We start from the raw sequence: 19,594 nt of genomic DNA, 5'->3' as shown, positions 1-19,594 counted from the left end.
TCAAAATTGGAACCCATTTGAAAAAACTGCTTTCTGTTATCTGCCTAGATTTGCAGTATAGATTGACTTGTTTGAAACTTCTGTAGTGAATAGGTATTTGATAAGAACATAAAATAAAATGCTCTTCAGTTTAGCAGTTGTTGGTTGGTGTTGCCTTAAGGTGCTCTGTACTTCTCTGTTTTGAAGTTAAATACCTCTGCTTTGGAAACTTTGATTTGTTTAAACTAATGCTTTTCTAGGTTTACCCTCCCCTTTTCTCTATCTCGAACCCATTATCCTTTGAATCGGTTGTATTTTACAGCAGATTTCTAAGGAGACCAGAACTGACTTGTAAGCCCACCTACCTTTTGTTGTCCTGCTCTTCTACACTGTGTTTACAGTCACCAGGTTTCAAGATGCTGCGACTACACAGGACCAAACCAGGTAGGCTGGCTGTCAGCCTCTCCAAAGGATTTCACCACAAAGCGGTGATGGCCCTGCGGCGGGAGGACGTGAATGCCTGGGAGAGACGGGCACCCCTGGCTCCCAGGCACATCAAAGGCATCACCAATCTGGGATATAAGGTCTTAATACAACCTTCAAATCGGAGGGCCATTCATGATAAGGTAAATATCTCTATGTTTAAAAATACGTGGGAATGGGCAAGCAATGGTGACTCAGTGGCAGAGTTCTCGCCTGCCATGCCGGAGACCCGGGTTCCATTCCTGGTGCCTGCCCATGTGAAAACACACACACACACGGGAATAAAATGAACCTATATATGAAAATTAGGGAACATCTATTTGCTAGGGTCACTAATAATACCCCATGGCAATATTCCTTTACCTTGGTTTTAACACAGTTTCTAGTTAATATCTTACTGTAGTCCAGACTTCAGCCTTAAAGTATTGTTTTCACCCGAGTCCATGCTTTTTCCAATTGAGGAATAAGGGACTGCTTTTAGAAGGAGATGATATCCTAGTCATTTCATGTGACAGCTCTGGTTCTGGGTACTGGGGGAGACAAAGGTAAATAAGACACTGTCCTTGCCCCCAGGGAACATTTAGTTTAGTTGAATTTGTTCCTTAGAGTTTTCTTGCCAACCACAGTGTGAAGGCCTTTATGTTCAGCATGCGTTTACACTTCAAAGTAGTCTAATGAGATAGGTTCAACTCGTATTCCCATTTTAGAGATACATACATATACCTATTCACACATACTTATTTTTCCTGAACTATTTGGCAGTCGGTTGCAAACAGCAAGATACTTTACTCCTATCTACTTCTGCATGCATCTCCTAGAATTGTCATTTTCCTCCATAACCACTGTATCATTGTCATAGCTAAGAAATTAATACCAATTCCATAATATCATCTCACAGAGTCTACATTCAAATTTTCTGCATACAAAATGAATTTCATAATCTCTTATTTTAACTGTTTTAAGTCTCTTTGCATTTCATCATTCTATTTCTTTAGTTCTTTTCGTTTAGAACAACACCCCAGTTTTCTGTTTTGTTTGTTTTAATGACATTGACCTTTTTTTTGAAGAGTCCAGGCCAGCTGACAAATATAAAATTCTGATTCCTAATTTTTCTAATTATTAGATTTAGGTTAAACATATGCACATGAATATTACCAAAGTGATGTTTGTCCTTCCATTGCATTACTTTCAGGAAGCACAAAATAGCAGGCCATGGTTAGGGTGCTCAGTCACTTTGTTGAGGTGGTGACAGCCAGATCTCTCAATTGGCAAGTACCTTTATCCTTTTGTAATTACTGAATCATCTGAGGGATGATACTTTAAGACTTTTGAATTAATTGTTCCTCAACAACTTATCAACTAATGATATCCATTGATGAAGTTTGCCTGAGCCAATTTTTATCTTGAGGGTTGCAAAGTGATGATTTTCTGATTTTATCACTGTAAAAGTTTATTTGCTAGCATTCTTCTGCAGAAAAGAGATTTTCCTTTGTTTCTCCCTTCTCTCCTGCCCTTTTGAGTGTCATTATGGACACAAAGAATTTCTTTATTAATGTGTGATTATCCATTACTATTTTTATTCTTTCTAATGTCCTAATATCTGAAATTTGTCCAGTGGGAGGCCCTTCAGTGGACCTCCTATGTCCTTTGGACATGAATCATTTATCTTTGAGCTTTTTTGTTTTCTGGAATAATAAATTATTAGACTCACCGCGTGCATTTCCTATCCCAGACCTGGAATTAGCCATGCATTTGTGATTTCGTTCAGTATTTAGAAACCAAGATTTGTTTGTTTTTTTTTTTATATGGAACGCTTCACAAATTTGTGTGTCATCCTAGCACAGGGGCCATGCTAATCTTCTCTGATTTGTTACAATTTTAGTATATGTGCTGCCAAAGTGACAACAAGATCTGATATTTGATGTTAGGTGTGCTTATTTTACTGAAATATTGTTGCTCATTGGTTCTTTTAGTGGACAGAACTAAGAAATGCATATACATACACACATATAGAAACATGCATTTTTTTAAGCACAGATTAATACTGTTATTTCCAATTAAAATTTAACATTGCATATTCTAATTACCTTTAGAATTTCAGATTTTCGTCTCTTTTTTCCCACAGTGAAAATCATGATTCTCCATTACATTAATGTATGTATCCACAATATTTACCAAAGAATCTCAGAATCACAATACTAATATTACAACTAACCATAAATCTGTTAGATGAAGTTCAATATTTCTTTAAAGTTTTGTTGGTTTTTTTGTTTTGTTTTGCCTTAAGAATATATCTCAGGGAGCGCAGGTAGCTCAGTGGTAGAATTTTCACCTGTCATGTGGGAGACCTGGGTTCAAATCCTGACAAGCCCCAAACAAAAACCACATAATGAACAAAATTCCCTATGATATACATATTGCATATCTGCCTCTTTGTGTGTGTTTGTATAGATAGAGAAATACATATATGAAGGGAGACACATTAAAGAAAAAGAATAAATCTCATAAAATATATCCAGAGTGCTGTGTTCAAGTCTTTAGATTTATTTTTTCTGTGTGATTACATTATTAGTGTGATATTGAGTTAGATTCATTTATATTTTGTTTCATTTTAATTCAATTTGGCATTTGCTTTAAATCCTTTTTTATTTAATTTCTATTTTTCACATAACATTATAACATCTGTAAATAGCACGGGTTAAAAAAATTTAAAAAGGTGTGACTCAGAGAAGTCTTGCTTACATCCTAATAACCTCCATTTCATTCCCACCTACCCATTAGGCTACTATTTTCATTAGTTCTGGATTATTATTCTTGTGTTACTTTCCACAAAAATAAGAACGAGTGTGTGTGTGTTTTCTTATACAGATTACATACTCTGGGTGCTCTTAATGCACCTTGCTTTGTTTAGTCAACACCTAATGTAGAAATCACTCCATTTCAGTTCATGGAGATCACTTTCATTCTATTTAATGACTATAGAAAGTGCCCCATTGTATGGATATACCACGATTTATTTACCCAGTCTACCATAAATGGGTGAATGGACTGTTTTCAGAGAAAGCAAGTTCTTTCTACAAGTCCATTCTTTTACTTCTCTCCTACTCATCTTTACTTTTCTTTGAAGTATATTCCTAGCTAGATTTATTTTCATTTTATTCAACTACCATTATTCTATTTTAATTCTGTCTGGGTCGTACCACCCCTTCATTTAAAAATTAGAAATGTCTGTCTATTGCCTCCAATACTAGTTATGGATTCTTGGGTAGTTTTCCTTTGATGAAATGGGGATAATAACAGTTCCTAGCTCTTGAGTTTTATGAGAAATATATAATATAATTCACTTGAAGACTTTAGCAAAGTGCATGGTAATTATTAATAAATATCAATAATGATTATTCTTGTCATTTATTATTCAATAAAGCTTATATTAGCTTTAAATTCCATGATGATATGCAGTCTACTTTTCCAAATTGATTAATTCATTATGCCCTAAAGATCTCTTTGCTTTCCTGACTCCCTATTTCTATATATGCCTTCAGTATCTCTCATGGATCTTACCAGCTTGTATTCCCATCTCTGTCTTTCTAAATCCTATCCAACCTTTTTGATTAATTTAAATCTCCACATTTCCTTGATCGACCCACCTGGGAATTACCGCAATATCCATTAAACTACCATATGTCCTTTCAAATTCTGTTTTGTTTTACTATGCTCCTTGCTTCTTTACTGTATTTTGTTAGCTCCTTTAAAAGAGGGATCTTGCCTATCTTTCTTTGTATATTATCTTCTCATCCTTAGTGCAGCATATTGCACAGAGTAGGGCAGTAATAAGTACTAATTGGGCCAAAATAAGTGAAAAATAAATGTTGCAAGTAATTTAAAATATATTTTGAATATAATTTAAAAATATAACTGGGTACCAAATCACTATTTAACATTTGTTTTGTTTAACATTTGTGTTTCAGTGCATTGTTGGCACAAAATATTTATTTCAAAAATAAATTTAAATTGCATGTGCTAGGGTTATGACCAAATTAAACTGTTGATAAATATGAGTGTGTGCTGAATTCTCTATTTTTTTTTTTGCTCTAAAATAAAAAATGATAGATTTATCTTTAGCCAGCAAGTTAAAATATTAGGTGTAGTTGCTCTATTATTTGTACTGATCCATACAGATTTTATTTTTGCCTTTTTTGCCATTCTTATATATGGGATATATGAATGTAACAAATCAGGGGAATAATCCTTAATCAAAATTACATTCCCAGGAATATGTCAAAGCTGGTGGCATTCTTCAGGAAGATATATCTGAAGCTTGTTTAATTTTGGGAGTTAAAAGAGCCCCCGAGGAAAAATTAATGCCCAGGAAGACTTACGCATTCTTCTCACACACAATAAAAGCTCAGGAGGCCAATATGGGCTTGTTGGATGAGATTCTAAAACAGGTAACTAATGGTGACCAATATTCATAAATGTTAAATATAGAAAATAGTACATTTTACTGTTAATTCTCAACTGGAATTTTCACTCTCAGCATCTAGGAAATATATCACAATATTCACATCAATGAGAAACAGGGTCTTCAAATTAGTGCTTGTGAACACTTCACCTGCTCTTTAGGCCTCCTCTGATATGCAAGTTTGTAGTTTGTAGTAAGAAGGACTAAAGATATTTCATATTCTGAAATGGAAAGGACGATAAAAGCTTTTTCCCCAAAATGACCATCAACTCAAAAACCAATTTGATTCTCTTGATGAGAATTTTAGAGCTGAAAAGAACCTTAGGATAATATAATCCATTACCCTAATTTTTCAGATGGAGCACAGAGAGGTGAAGTGACTTGGCTAAGGTTACACAGCTTGGTGGTGCCAGAACTGGACTAGAAACTATTTTTATATTTAACTTTCACAAAGAAAAAAAAGCATTATTTGGGATGTAAATACTATGGAATAGCTAGTAGGTATTTAAAATATAAGGTATTCATTCAACAAGTATTTACTTAGTAGCTACAATATCTCTGACCCTGTTCACTGCAATGAAAGAGGAAAAAAAGGTAAAATATCCCTGTCTTCACAGAGCTTATATTCTAGTGGGAGGAGACAGATGATAGATAAGACATCTTGTTTGTCACCTGGCAATAAGTGTAATGGAAATAAATACAATACAGCAGTAGGAAAGGTGTGCTGGGCACTGAAGGAAGTGGGGTCACCAGTTTAAACAGATGTGAGGATACCAGTTTAAGAAGGCTGGTTGGGGAGGGCCTCACTGAGAAGCTGGTATTTGAGCAAAGAGTTGAAGGAGGCAAGGAATCAAGCTATATCCACCTGGGGAACATTGTTCTGAGAATAGTAGTTCACAGTCCTGATGGTCTTTTGAATGGAGAGTTAAAGTAGATCATGCTCTAAAAAGCTTATTTTGCCTGCTGGTAAAGAGACTGTTAAGTCTTGGCTAATCTAGACTCTACATAAATGATGATGGTTTGCACCAGGCTGGTAGAAGTGGAGGTTGTGATAAGTGGACAGATCCTGTATGCATTTTAGAAATTTGATTCTGAGGGATTTATGGATGAAATGAATGTGGCATATGAGAAAAAGAGAGGAATCAGGGACGTCTCCAAGGTTTTGGCTTGAGCAAACGGAAGGAAGAAGTTGCTGCAGATTGAGATGAGAAGACTGCAAGAGGAGGACGCTTAGATAAGAAGATCAGGACTTCAGTTTAGGGGGTGTTTGAGATGTCCATTAGACTTTCAAGTGGAGGTGCTGAGTGGGCCACTGGGTATGAGTCTGTAGCTCAGAAGGGCAGCCTGGGATAGTGATATGCATTTTGCAGTCATCAGAGACTAACTGTATTTAAAGCCATGAGACTGGATGAGTATAGGGAATGAATATAGATAGAGAAAAAGACCAAGATTCAAGTCCTGGAGTATTAAAAATAGACTAGAAACTGAGAATAAGTTGATAGAGGCGTTCACAAACAGTAAAATCAATGGAGGAAAATATATTTTATACAGGAATATAGAATACCTTCCTGTTAAATTTAAATATACCAGACCAGGATATTGTTGATTTGCAGTGTTTCTGATGAACAGATTCAAAAAATAATTAATGGAAATAATGTTATAAGAAGAACGTTTCACCTTAAGCAAATAAACTCTTTAAAAAGTACCTTAGAATCATTTTTTTGTTATGTGAACTTTTGTTCATTACAGGAAAATTAGTACAAATAGACCTGGCAGGGTTGCTTTTTGGCAGTATCTTGTTGCCAATTACTCAGAGTTGGATGATAGTAAACAACATTCTTAAATTCATGCACATGGTAAAAATTGTATGATCTTTGAGAAAATAAGATAACTGTTTAAAACACCCTATAATTACAGTGTTTCAGTATCCTTTGAGCATGAATTAATAATAAGGCTTTCCAGAGAGAGGGGGAAGGTTTCTTAGGAAAGAGGAAGAATGAGGTTTAGTGAAAGTGAGGAAAAGGACGGGAGGGAAAGGGAAAGGGAGAGGGATGGGGGCAGGGAGAGGGAGAGGAAGAGGGAGAAGGAAAGGAGAAGCGGGGAGAGGGGAGGGTAGGGAAGGTGAAGAAAGGGGAGGAAAGAGAAGTGGAGAGTGTTTTGTACATGGACTTCAGAGGAAGTGATGTTGGTTTTGTTTCTAAGGTGGAAAAGACCTTGTTGTCTTTGGGCTGAGGAGAAGGAGCCAGTGTAAAGAGGGACAATAGAGTAAAGCCGTAATAGCTGAGGGAAAGTAGTCTTGGAGGGCATTGAAGAGAGCTAGGATCTAGCTTACAAGGAACTCAGATAGGACAAGGGGCCCATTTCATTTGGACAGGAGGGAAGGATGTAAGGATGAGTAGGCATGTAGATTTGCTTTAGCTGGAGGTGGCAGAATGTTCAAGGAAATCATCCATTGATTATTCCATGACTCCCATCAAGGGGCATTTAGCACCCTGCAAAAGGATGTTCTTTTAATCTGTATGGGTTTAGTGAGTCTTATAATTGATTTGTGACCTGGCATTTTCTACATAGTTCCTAGAGCACCTGATGTTTACTTATGTTAGTAAATCAAGATATATTTAATAAAAGGGAAAAATGTGAAGTAATTACTTCCTCATATATCAGCTTTACTCATTGAAATTAAGCTTTATGGGTCTGGTTGAAAAACTTTTGATCCTTTTGTTAGGAAATCCGACTGATTGATTATGAGAAGATGGTGGATCATAGAGGAGTACGGGTAGTGGCGTTTGGACAGTGGGCAGGCGTGGCAGGTAGGTGTGCCAGGGCTTTTACATCACTTACTTTCTAAATTTGCCTGGGGAATAGCTGTGTGTTGTGTTCTCTTTCCTGTGGTGGGGGTGGAGGAATGAGAGTGTACATTCCCACTACTAAAAATAAGCACAGGGAATATGATTAAGGGTGATAAATATCAGAGGAATAGAATAAGAAGATAAATCACTGAAAATATAATTTGTTACAAAAATTAAAAGGAAAATGAACAAGGCCAGGCTCTGAGTTTTTAGGTAGTCCAGTTTAGAAGAGGAGATTAGTTTGGTGACGAGATATTGGAGAGCAGGAGAAAGGAATAAAGAAGAATGGAGTGAAAGGGAACATGAGCCAGAACAGAGGAACAAACTAGAAAGAACAAGAGCTGGAGTTTGACTTGATCCTATTTTTTACTTTGAATCCTTCTTGTTGAGAACTGGAACTATATGCTATGGCTCTCTATTAGATTAGGCTACTTTAGGATTTGTGTGTTGGATGAGGGAAAGTATGAGGTATTGGTAAAAATGAGAAAGAAGCTGGTTTTAAGAATTCTGTGAGTTTCAAAAGCTAGCTTAGATTTCTTTATAATTTCAGAAGCAAATAGACTGAGTACAATATAATTTTGAGGATTTTCTGAGAGTATTCATTTCTAACAGTAACCATTATTTTAAACCTTTCCCAACCTGTGTGAGTGATTGTTTTCTTTTACTTGAGTGAATGGTAAAATAAAAAGAGTGCTCTTTTTTTAAGTACATTAGGATTCTATTAAGTTGTATTTTGTGCGAAATTATGACACTATCAAGCATATTTTTTTAGAAGTGTAATTTAATAAGAGTTCATCCTAAGGAGGCAAAAGACAGAGCTGTCAAGATGAAACAGCAGTGATGTAAACAATTTCCAGACAGTGAAGGAATAGAAAACTGCAATAAAGCCTGAGTTGAGGAGACAGAGGCTGGAATTCAGGGAGTCTGGGGTGGATAGAATTGGCAGGGCATGCCACCAAAATGAAGCTAAGGAGAGAAAGAGGTCAGAAATATATATATAAGGGTTCTCTTGGGTCTTTGCTGAATTCCAGACTATACATGTATAAGATGAAACTTCATAAAACTGACAGGGAACAATTTGAAAGAGAGAACAATTACCAGGCAACTCTAAACCAGACACTTCCCAGAGTTCATGCAGGGCCTGGAGTCATTGGAATTCCATTATCTAGGGGGAAATGCTGAATATATTTGTTGAGTGTATGGGATATTCAGGGGAAATGAATAGTGGGACTAAACTAGCTCTACATAAAGGCTGTTATAAATTCATTCTTATGAAAATTTTAAAACAAATCTTGAAAGGATCACCCTAATTCAAGAGAGATAGAATTAGCAGATGAGGTTGCTAAAACAGATAAATGTTCAATAATGCTGGAATTTTAAATGAAAACATGAACAAAATGAGGGGAGGATATAGAATACATACACACATGTAAAAGGTCTATATTTGTATAAAGTTATGCGTTTTCCTCTTTTTTTCTTCTGCAGTATATATTGACATAGATAGATGGTAGATAGACAGTAAATACATTTCCTCAATTCCTCTCCTCATTTTGTTCAAAACTCTGTCATTTCTGGGTTTTGGGTCTGTCTTTTTACTGATTTTTCTCCAGGTTAACCCTTTGTTGAAAATCTTAGATTTTTGTATTGGATGCCAGACAATACTGTTCATTTTACAGTATTGAATTTAAAGGTTTTGTTGTATTCTTTGAAGGACTTTTTTTGTTCTTTGTTTTGACAGCCAGTTACTTGTGGATTAGGTTGATCTTTTCATGACTTGCTTCTATGCTTTTGTGTTTTCCTTCTTTTCCTCCTCTTGTTCCTCTGGGACTCCGGATACACTTTATGTTAGGTGTGTTAGACCGCTTGATATTGTTCCACTGTCACTTAGAGTCTGTTCTTTTTTTTTCTGAGTCTTTTGTCTCTCTCTATGCTTTTTATTTATTTATTTATTTATTTAGTTTCCATTACTATGAGGGAGGAAGGAAGAAAAATGTTTAAAGAAATAATGACCCAAACTTCCCCACATTTGATAAAAGTTATAAATTCACAGATATGTGAAGTTCAATTAACACTTAGCAAGAAAAAATACAAAAGAAAACCACATGGGGAATATTGCAACATTGTTACAAATCAGTGATAAAGGAAAAAAAATTAAAGCCAGGAGGGTAAACTTTATATACAGAGGAATAACAAAAAAGAATCATCACAAGCTTCTGGTAAGTGTACTTCTGGTAAGTGCAAACCAGAAGTGCACGGAACATCATTAAAATCTGAAAGAATAGCATGTCAACCTAGAGTTCTATATGCAGTGACAATATATTTTAAAAATGAAAATGAAACAAAAACTTTTTTGGTCAAATAAAAACAGAAAATTCATTGCCACCAAAGAAGTATTAAATTATAGCTCTCTAGGCAGAATGAAAATGAAATCAGATGGAAACATGGATCTAATCATAGCAATAAAAAACACTAGAAATAGTAAAATGTGGATAAAAATAAAAAACATTTTTATTAAAAATTAAAAAAAATATAATCGATTGTTTAAAAAATTATAGCAAGATATTGTTACATTTATAACATATGTAGAAGTAAAATGCATGCTACGAAGGAGAGGAGAAGGGAAATGAAACATACTTTGACAAGGTTCTTATAATACAGGAAAGTGGTACATTATCGACCTCTAAACTATAATAAATTAAAGATGCATATTGCAACCTAGAACAACCACTAAAACAAAACAAGAACCTGCAGCTAATAATGGTGGAGATAAATATAATGCTATAAAACGTGCAGCTAATGCAAAAAAATGTAGGAAAAGTGAAAAAAAGAGAACAGAGAACAAATGAGACAAAAAGAGTGCAAATAGCAAGATGGTAGCTTTAAATCAAACCATATTGATAGTTATATTAATGGCATAAACACATCAGTTAAAAGGCATAGTTAAAAGTAAGACAACTATATTTTGTCAATAAGGAACTTACTTTAAAGACAGATAAATGTAGAAAAAGTGATATAAAGAGATGTGCTATGCAATACAAATAGTAAGCAAACTTGAGTAGCTATATTAATTTCAGGCATTGTAGACTTCAGAACAACAAATATTACCAGAGTTAATGAAGGATATTTCCAAAAGAAAAGGGATATCTCCAGAAAGAAATAATCCTAAATGTGTATGCATCTAATGACAAAACTTCAAATTTTATGTACCAGAAACTGACAGACTTGAAAAAAAAGAAATAAACAAATCCACCAGTGTATTTGGAAATTTAGATGCTCTTTTCTCCATAATTGTCAGAATAACTAACCAGAAATCAATGGATACCACTATTAGCCGCCATGACTAGTTGACATTTATTGAGGACTCCACCCAACATTCACCTAGATAGTCTATAAGTTGTGTCATAAAACAATTCTCAATACATTAATTTTTTTTATTTTTTAAAAATTTTAATGCAATTTTATTGGTATGTACTATATGTTCACATACCACATAATCATCCAAAGTATACAATCAGTGGTTCACAGTATCATCATATAGCTGTGCATTTATCACAATCAACTTACTGTTTTCTTTTTTGTGAAAAATAACATATATACCCAAAAGCAGTACATTTCAAAGCAGACCTCAACAATTAGTTGTAGAACAGATTTCAGAGTTTGGTATGGTTCACAATTCCACAATTCTAGGTTTTTACTACTAGCTGTTCTAGGACACTGGAGACTAAAAGAAATATCAATGTAATGATTCAGCAATTGTACTCATTTGTTAAAGCCTACCTTCTCTGTATAACTCCACCATTTCCTTTGATCATTCTCCTACTCTTTAGGGGTATTTGATCTATGTTCATTCTAACTTTCTCATGCTGGAAAGGGCTGTTGATAATATGGGGTGGGGGATGGAACTGTTTGGGAGAGGCTGGCCCCTCTGTATTTTACAACTCACCTGTCTAGGAACCCATTTGGAGGTTGTAGGTTTCTGGAAAGTTACCCTAATGCATGGAGCCTTTGTAGAATCTCATATAACACTCTAGGTGTTCTTTAGGGTTGACAGGAATGGTTTTGGCAAACTATGACAGGTAGCAATATCTAACTGAGGCGTGCATTATAGTAGCCTACAGAGTAACCTCTCAACTCTATTTGAACTCTCTCAGCCACTAATTCCTTATTTTTTACACTTTGTTTCCCCCTTTGGTCAGGATGGCATTGTTGACCTCATGGTGCCAAGGCCAAGCACATCCCTGGGAGTTATATCCTGTGTTGCCAGGGAGACTTTCACCCCTGGATGTCATGTCCTTTGTAGGGGAGAAGGTAATGATTTCACCTGCAGAGTTGGGCTTAGAGAGAGAGAGACCACATCTGAGCAACAAAAGAGGTCCTTTGGAAGTAGCTCTTAGGCATTCCTACAGGTAGACTATGCTTCTCCAGTATAGAAATAAGCTCACAAGAGCAAGCCTCAAGATCAAAAACTTGATCTATTGATTTGGGTGAACCTAATGCTTGACACATTATCAGGTTTCCCTGGTGATAAAATTTAATGGTTCCCTAATTTTTTCCCCATTCCTCAAGGGACTTTGCCATTACTTTTTGATTATCTGCTTAACATACTCTGGTATATATCCAGGCATTACATTAAGCTATAGTGGATTAAAGTTCCTCGTTCTTACTCTGGGCTCCTAATACATTTATTTTGAATTGAATTAAAATATAAAATAGCTTATCATGATTATGGGCTACAATAAAGCAGTGTTTAAAAGGAAGTTGAGATCAATGAGGGCTTATTTAAATGATCTCTGAGGTCTTGGAACCAGGCCAGTCAGCTGTCAGGGCTAATGATAAATCACAATGCGTTATTGATAATAATAATTACTGGGACATGCACGTTCCGGCCGAAGGGGGTAAATTTCCCAACTTCAGGAATTTGTGGTGGAGAGGGCATATAACCGTGGCTCTCCCGGCGCCCCGATGCTTGCACCATATTGAGGCTCAAGGAGGCGAAACCCCAGCACATCAACTCTGAGGGGGACCAGGGCGAGCAGCCGCCGACTCCGGAGTTTGCAGATGCAGCCCCAGTGGTGCCTGCAGCGGGGGAGCCGGGCGCTCCAATGAACCACCCAGACAACAGTGATGAAGCCAATGGGGATGAAGTGACTGCCAAGTGGTTCGTTGAGAGGAGATTCACATCTGCCAGAAATGCTGTACGGAGTTTTTTTTTAACATCTCTGAGTTCTTAGAACATAAGAAAAATTGCACTAAAAATCCACCTGTCCTCATCATGAATGACAGCGAGGGACCAGTGCTTTCGAAGACTTCTCTGGAGCTGTGCTGAGCCATCAGCCACATAGTCCAAGCAGTAAGGATGGGCACCTAGAGAATGGGGGCAGCTCAGGGGACATGAAAGAGAAGCTGGGTGCTGAGTCTGTGGTGTTCCTAAAGACAGAGACCGCCCTGCCACCCACACCCCAGGACATAAGCTATATACCCAAAAGCAAGGTTGCCAACACTAATGTGACTTTACAAGAACTACGGGGCACCAAGGTTGCAGTGACTCAGCAGAGCACGGATGCACTGCCAGCACCCTTGCCCGGTACCAGCAGCCTCCCATGGGTCCTCGAGCAAATCCTATGTCTGCAGCAGCAGCAGCTACAGCAGATCTGGCTCACAGAGCAGATCGGCCTGCAGGTGAACATGTGGGCCTCCCATGCCTTGTACTCAGGTATGGCAGGAGCTGACACTCTGAAGACATTAGGCAGCCACGTGTCCCAACAGGTGTCTGCTGTGGTGGCTTTACTCAGCCAGAAAGCTAGGAGCCAGGGTCTGTCTCTGGACTCCTTGAAACAAGCCAAGCTACCTCATACTAACATCCCTTCAACTGCCAGCTCTGTGTCCTCGGGGCTGACGCCCTTCACCCTGAAGCCAGATGGGACAAGGATGCTCCCCAATGTCATGTCACGCCTCCCGGGGGCTTTGCTACCTCAGACTCCAGGCTCTGTGCTATTCCAGAGCCCTTTCTCCTCCGCAGCATTAGACCCATCCAAGAAAGTGAAGGGGAAGCCCCCGAATATCTCCGCAGTGGATGTCAAACCTGAAGACGAGGCCATTCTCTACAAGCACAAGTGTAAGTACAGTCACAAGGTTTTTGGGACTGATAGCTCCTTACAGATACACCTCTGTTCCCACACTGGAGAGAGACCCTTCGTGTGCTCTGTCTGTGGCCACCGTTTCACCACCAAGGGCAACCTCAAGGTGCACTTTCATTGACATCCCCAGGTGAAGGCAAAACTCCAGTTGTTTGCCAAGTTCCAGGATAAAATGGCAGCAGGCAATGGCATCCCCTTTGCACTCTCTCTACCTGTACCTGTAGATGAATCAAGCCTCTCCTTAGACAACAAACCTGTCCTGGTAACAGGGACCCCCACTGTAGGGATACCTCAAAATCTCTCTTCAGGGACTAACCCCAAGTACCTCATGAGTAGCCTGTTGCCCAACGACCTGCCACCTGGGTCCTCCCCAGAAAGTGAGGGTGGAACTGCACTACTTGGGATGGGCCCAAATCATTATTCTCCAAGGGTTGGTGGCTTCCAAGGGAGCAGGACCCCCAAGCCAGGTTCAGAGACTCTGAAATTGCAGCACCTGGTGGAGAACATCGGCAAGGCCACCACTGACCCCAATGAATGTCTCATCTGCTACCGTGTCCTAAGCTACCAAAGCCCCCTCAAAATACATTATCGCACCCACACTTAGAGCGAGACCCTTCCAGTGCAAGATCTGTGGCTGAGCCTTCTCCACCAAAGGCAATCTAAAGACACACCTCAGGGTTCACCAAACTAACACATCAGTAAAGATGCAGCATTCATGCCCTATCTACCAGAAGAAGTTCACTAATGCTATTATGTTGCAACAACATATTCGAATGCACATGGGCAGTCAGAGTCCTAACACCCCTCTGTGGGAGAGGCCCTGTGACTTTACGGGTTCAAAGCCCATGATGGTTGGTGAGAATAGCAGTGGAAGTGCTATTTGCCATGAAGATGTCATTGAAAGCATTGACATAGATGACGTCAGCTCCCAGGAAGCCCCTAGTAGCTCCTCAAAGGCCCCCACACCTCTCCCCAAGATCCACTCAGCGTCCTCAACCCTGGGGTTCACCTTGATGGCTTTCTTGGATGTCCCCCGGAAAGCAGAGAATGCCCCTCCTGCCCTGCAGCTGCAGAGCAGCCTGGAAAATGGTTCAGTGGAGAGTGATGGCTTGACCAACGACTCGTCCTCAGGGATGGGAGACCAGGAGTATCAGGGCAAAAGCCCAGAAATCCTGGAAACCATGTCCTTCCAGGCACTCTCTCCAGCCAGTAGCCAAGCAGAAAGAATCAAGTCCAAGTCCCCTGATGCTGGAGGCAAAGCAGAGAGCACTGAGAACAGTCGCCCTGAGATGGAAGTTCAGAGCAGTCTCCCACCAGCATTTATCCGAGCGCGACCAACCTATATCAAAGTTGAATTTCCTGGCACGTTTGTCGGCCCCTCAGCCCTGTCCCCAGGCATGACACCTCTGTTAGCAGCCCAGCCACGTCGGCAGGTCAAGCATCATGGCGGCATGCACTGTGGGAAGAATTTCTAATCTGCAAGTGCCCTGCAGATTCATGAGCAGACCCACACTGGAGAGAAGCCTTTTGTGTGCAACATATGTGGGTGAGCTTTTACCACCAAAGGCAACTTGAAGGTCCACTATATGACACATGGGGAGAACAATAACTCGGCACACCGTGGCAGGAAGCTGGCCATCGAGAACACCATGGCTCTCTTAGGTATGGATGGAAAGAGGGTCTCTGAAATGTTTCCCAAAGACATCCTGGCACCTTCAGCCAGCACGGACCCCATGACATGGAACCGGTACAATGCCATGCTCAATGGCGGCCTGGCCATGAAAACCAACGAGATCTTGGTGACCCAGGGCGGTGGCATCCTGGTGTCCCTGGGAGCCAGCTCCGTGGTTAGTAACTCCACCACCTCCAAGATAGATGGCTCCCAGTCGGGTGTCAGTGCCCAAGTGGAAAAGCCGGGTGCCGCTGATGTTGTTCCCAAATACCAGTTCCCTCACTTTCTGGAAGAAAACAAGATTGCAGTCAGCTAAGCTAAAGGAAGAACTCACAATGAAGTGCAGGCAAAGTGAAATCTCTAGCACCTGTACATTATTTTTTTAAGAACCCTCCTGTCTTCTGTGTTTGGTTTTTTTTCTTACTGATGTGCAAATGATGGTTACGTTTTTTGGCTATGACCGCAACCTCAGGTAGTCCTACAATCAAGATGTTGCTGTGCTGCTTTGCAAAAACAAAACAAAAAAACATCAAAAAAATGAAAAAAAGAGAAAAAACATAACCAAAAGAAATACAGACTAGTTTGTTTGTTTTTTTTTTCATTTTGGAAAGAAGTGGGTCTTGCAAAGTAGCTTTGTTACTTGCGACAAACTGAACGTAGAAACTTTTTACAACCTAGATTAACTATTTCCAAAGATTGTCACCTCTTTCAGGGTGGAACAATTGGAATTTATTGAACCAACAGTGAAATAGACAATTACTTAACCTAACGGGGGAGGGGAGTGTACTGTATCTTTACATGGCAACTGTTAATGCGGGTGAATGGACAAGGTCTGTTGTGTATTTCGGGACCTGTTTTATATGCTCCCCCCAACCCCACATCCATTTTTGTTTTCTTTTTTGAATGTATTTTTCTTTTAAACTAAGGTTGTAAAATTACAAAATTCTTGCAACCTTAGAACCATAAATAAGTAGAATGCCCTTAAATGGACTTGTTTTAGTCCTTAGGGAGTCAATGTGGATACCCCAAGAGTGCCAGTGTACCCCCTGGCTTTCCAGATGCCTTCATCTTCCTGCACACCGGAAGTGGGGGGAGGTAGGCAGGTGAGCAGGGGGTCTCAGGTGACTTGATTTTGTTTGTCAGTGCCTACTCTGTTGAAGAACTGAATTTTCATTCTTGAGAAGAAACTCTCACAGAAGGGCATGTTTCTTGTTACAGGTTTACATCACTGATTTAAAAGAATTTCCTTGGTGTGACTAGTGCCAAGTAATTATGAAGATTTTTTTTCCCTGAGTATTGCATGAAGGCTACGAAGTTGGAACAGGCAAGACCTGGCTGTGAAAGCTTTGATTTATCTATCTTATTTTTTATTTTTGTAGCCATAGTCTCTATTTTCCTATTTTATGACTGCTGAACTGTGCATAGACCCTGTCCTTAAACCTAAGAGTTGATGTATTGATGGGAGTGGCTGGATGTTTGAGGTGTTTCTGTGATTTCTGTTTAAACACCTTTTATACATGTAATAATAAGCAAACAATGAAACATTGCTCTGATGGTTTAATGAGGAGGGAGAAAGAAATAGCCTAACTTGTGGGGCAGAGAAGTCTTTCTCCTCTATGTGGAAGGCCGGCAAATTGAAATGTGCATGAAGACTGTTACCAAAAGTTTGCCTCTTAGTTATTGCACCTGACATTTTAGGATCAAAGAAAAAGTATATATTTTTTTGCCAACTTGTGCCTTTCCTTCTGGAATTGTAAGTGAACAATTGTTACAGAGAACACACCAGAGGTTTTCTCACTGTCAAGCTAATCATGCCTTGTGAATTTGTTATCTACAGAGAAATCCTTGTAGTTTTCCTGCAGATACTTTCTGTCTGTTCGAGAATAAATTTGGATGTCCCCCCCACAAAAAAAAGGAAGTTGAAGGGGTGCATGGATGGTTCAGTGGTAGAATGCTCGCCTTCCATGCGGGAGACCTGGTTTGATTCCTGGACCATGCACCCCCTTTCCTTCCCAAAAAAGAAATTTATAGCATTTAATGTTTTTATTAGAAAAGAAGAAGGTTCTCAAAGTAATGAACTGAGCTTCTATCTTAAGAAGATAGAAAATGAAGAGGAAATTAAATGCAAAGTAAGTAAATTGAGGGAAATCATAAAGAGAGGAGGAGAAAATCAATGAAATAAAAACAGACAATCAATAGAGAGACTCAATTAGACCAAAAGCTGGATTTTAGGGAAAAAATCAATAAAATGATAAATATTTTGGTAGAATTATCAAGAAAAAAGAGAAGCAAATACTTACCAATATTAGAAATTAAAGGGGACATCACTATCGATCCTGCATACATTAAAAGAATAAGGAGATATTATAGATAACCGTAGGCCATTACATTTGACAATCTAGATGAAATGGATAAATCCTTGAAAAATACAAATGACCAAAACCATGTAAATTTCAGTGCACAAAATAAATTCCACTTTTAGGCATTTATCTAGAGAAATGAAGTATTTCATACTTAGACTTGTATGCAAATGCTTATGGCAGCTTCATTCATAATAACTTGGAAACTACATATGCTCGCCAACAAAGAAATGGGTAAATAAATTGTGATACATCTATAAAATGGAAACCCTCAGCAACAAAATGGAACAAACTACACAAAATAAGTATGTCTTGAAAACATTGCACTTTGTAGAAGAAGCCATCCACAAAAAGAGTGTATAGTGTACTATTCCATTTATGTGAAACTGTAGAAGGAACTAATCTATACTGACAGATGAGATAAATAGTTGCCTGGAGCCAGAGGTTGGGGTTGATTGATTGGGAAAACATGCCAGGGAAACTTTTGGAGTGATGGAAATATTCTTTATTTTGATTGTGGTGATGGTAACACAGGTATATACATTTGTCCAAAATTATCAAGCTTTAAATTGGTGCATTTTATTGCAAATTGACGATTCCTTTAAAAGTTAATTTAAGAGAAAAGAAAGCTTGGAGCAACATGGGGATGTTCAGGCTCTATTCTTAAAAGGAAGAAGGGAGAATGGATGCTAAAGTCTTTGCTACAGGCATGCTGAGTGTTAGCAGTCTAGAGGACATCTGTTTTGAGACATGTCTAAAGTGGTTGGCTAGTTCTTGAACTCAGTAGACAGATTTGTGTTGGAGATATAGATTTGTGGTCATCATCACACATCCTGACCTTTAGGACCAGATGAGATTTCCTAGGGAAAAATATAGGGGTTGAAGAGAATAGGGCCTAGGACAGAATCCTGAAGTGACTAATGTATAAGGAAAGGGCAAAGAACACTAATATTGAAGGAAAGAGCAGAGGAAGGGGATCCTCTAGATATGTAGGATGAAAATTTTAGGCCAGGGGTGCTGGGAGAAGAGAGTGTTTTTAGAAAGTGGGAGGATTCTACACTGCCAGGTGTTTCTGAAAAGTAAGTCAATTTCTGAAATATGCCCACTGAGTTTAAATATTTAGATTATTAAATAGGTCCTAGGGTCAATTGCGAGTTTGTTTTTGTTTGTTCGTTGTTTTAGGTATGGGAGAGACTGGAACATGTTTAAATGCTGATAAGAATGAATGAATAGAGAAGGGATGGTGAAAGGAATAATTCAGGAGTCAATTTCTTGGGAGACAGAAAGGGAAGGAAACTAGAGTAAATGTGGAGGGACTAACCTTAGACAAGAGGAAAGGCGCTGCTCTCATTTTAGCAGGAATGAAAGTAAAAATGATAAGTAGAGATGCAGCTAGGTTGGTGATTTCATGGCAAAAAGCAAAGGGATGGATCTGATGACTGCTGAGGCCCTTTCCAAATCTGATTTGGTTGTCTAATTCCTCAGGGCACTGGGCAGGTTGGAGAATAGGCAGAGAGAACAGCTTCGACTCCTCCCAGCTAATGATCTTTCTATTGGTCTGATTCTGCAATAGGGATGATCAACATTTTACATGGAATGGGTTTAAGGCTCCTTGCTCTGGGACATCACACACCTTTTATGGTGAGATGTTT

General features: G+C 38.7%; 1 protein-coding gene, 1 non-coding gene and 1 pseudogene across 6 annotated transcripts in view; 2 read left to right on the top strand and 1 right to left on the bottom strand.

Moving 5' to 3' along the window:
• AASS (aminoadipate-semialdehyde synthase) overlaps positions 1-19,594 on the top strand; it is a 77,401-nt gene that overhangs the window by 8,795 nt on the left and 49,012 nt on the right. For 2 of the 5 annotated variants that reach the window (XM_077119036.1, XM_077119196.1), the window contains exons 2-5: positions 381-605; positions 4,734-4,910; positions 7,650-7,734; positions 19,516-19,583. In XM_077119036.1, the coding sequence (XP_076975151.1) occupies positions 396-605; positions 4,734-4,910; positions 7,650-7,734; positions 19,516-19,583 (540 nt within the window). In that variant the 5' untranslated portion in view covers positions 381-395. The other 3 variants (XM_077119118.1, XM_077119309.1, XM_077119295.1) reach the window with 3 other exon arrangements.
• Positions 2,262-2,368, bottom strand: LOC143653352 (U6 spliceosomal RNA). Its single transcript, XR_013161256.1, has one exon. It is a non-coding gene; the product is annotated as a U6 spliceosomal RNA (small nuclear RNA).
• On the top strand, positions 12,717-16,794 carry LOC143679402 (sal-like protein 4 pseudogene; annotated as a pseudogene).

This window comes from Tamandua tetradactyla, chromosome 1 (genome assembly GCF_023851605.1).
Source record: "Tamandua tetradactyla isolate mTamTet1 chromosome 1, mTamTet1.pri, whole genome shotgun sequence".
Lineage (NCBI taxonomy): Eukaryota > Metazoa > Chordata > Mammalia > Pilosa > Myrmecophagidae > Tamandua > Tamandua tetradactyla.
The sequence above is the reverse complement of the archived record's forward strand: the minus strand, read 5'-3'. Positions and strand labels throughout refer to the sequence as shown.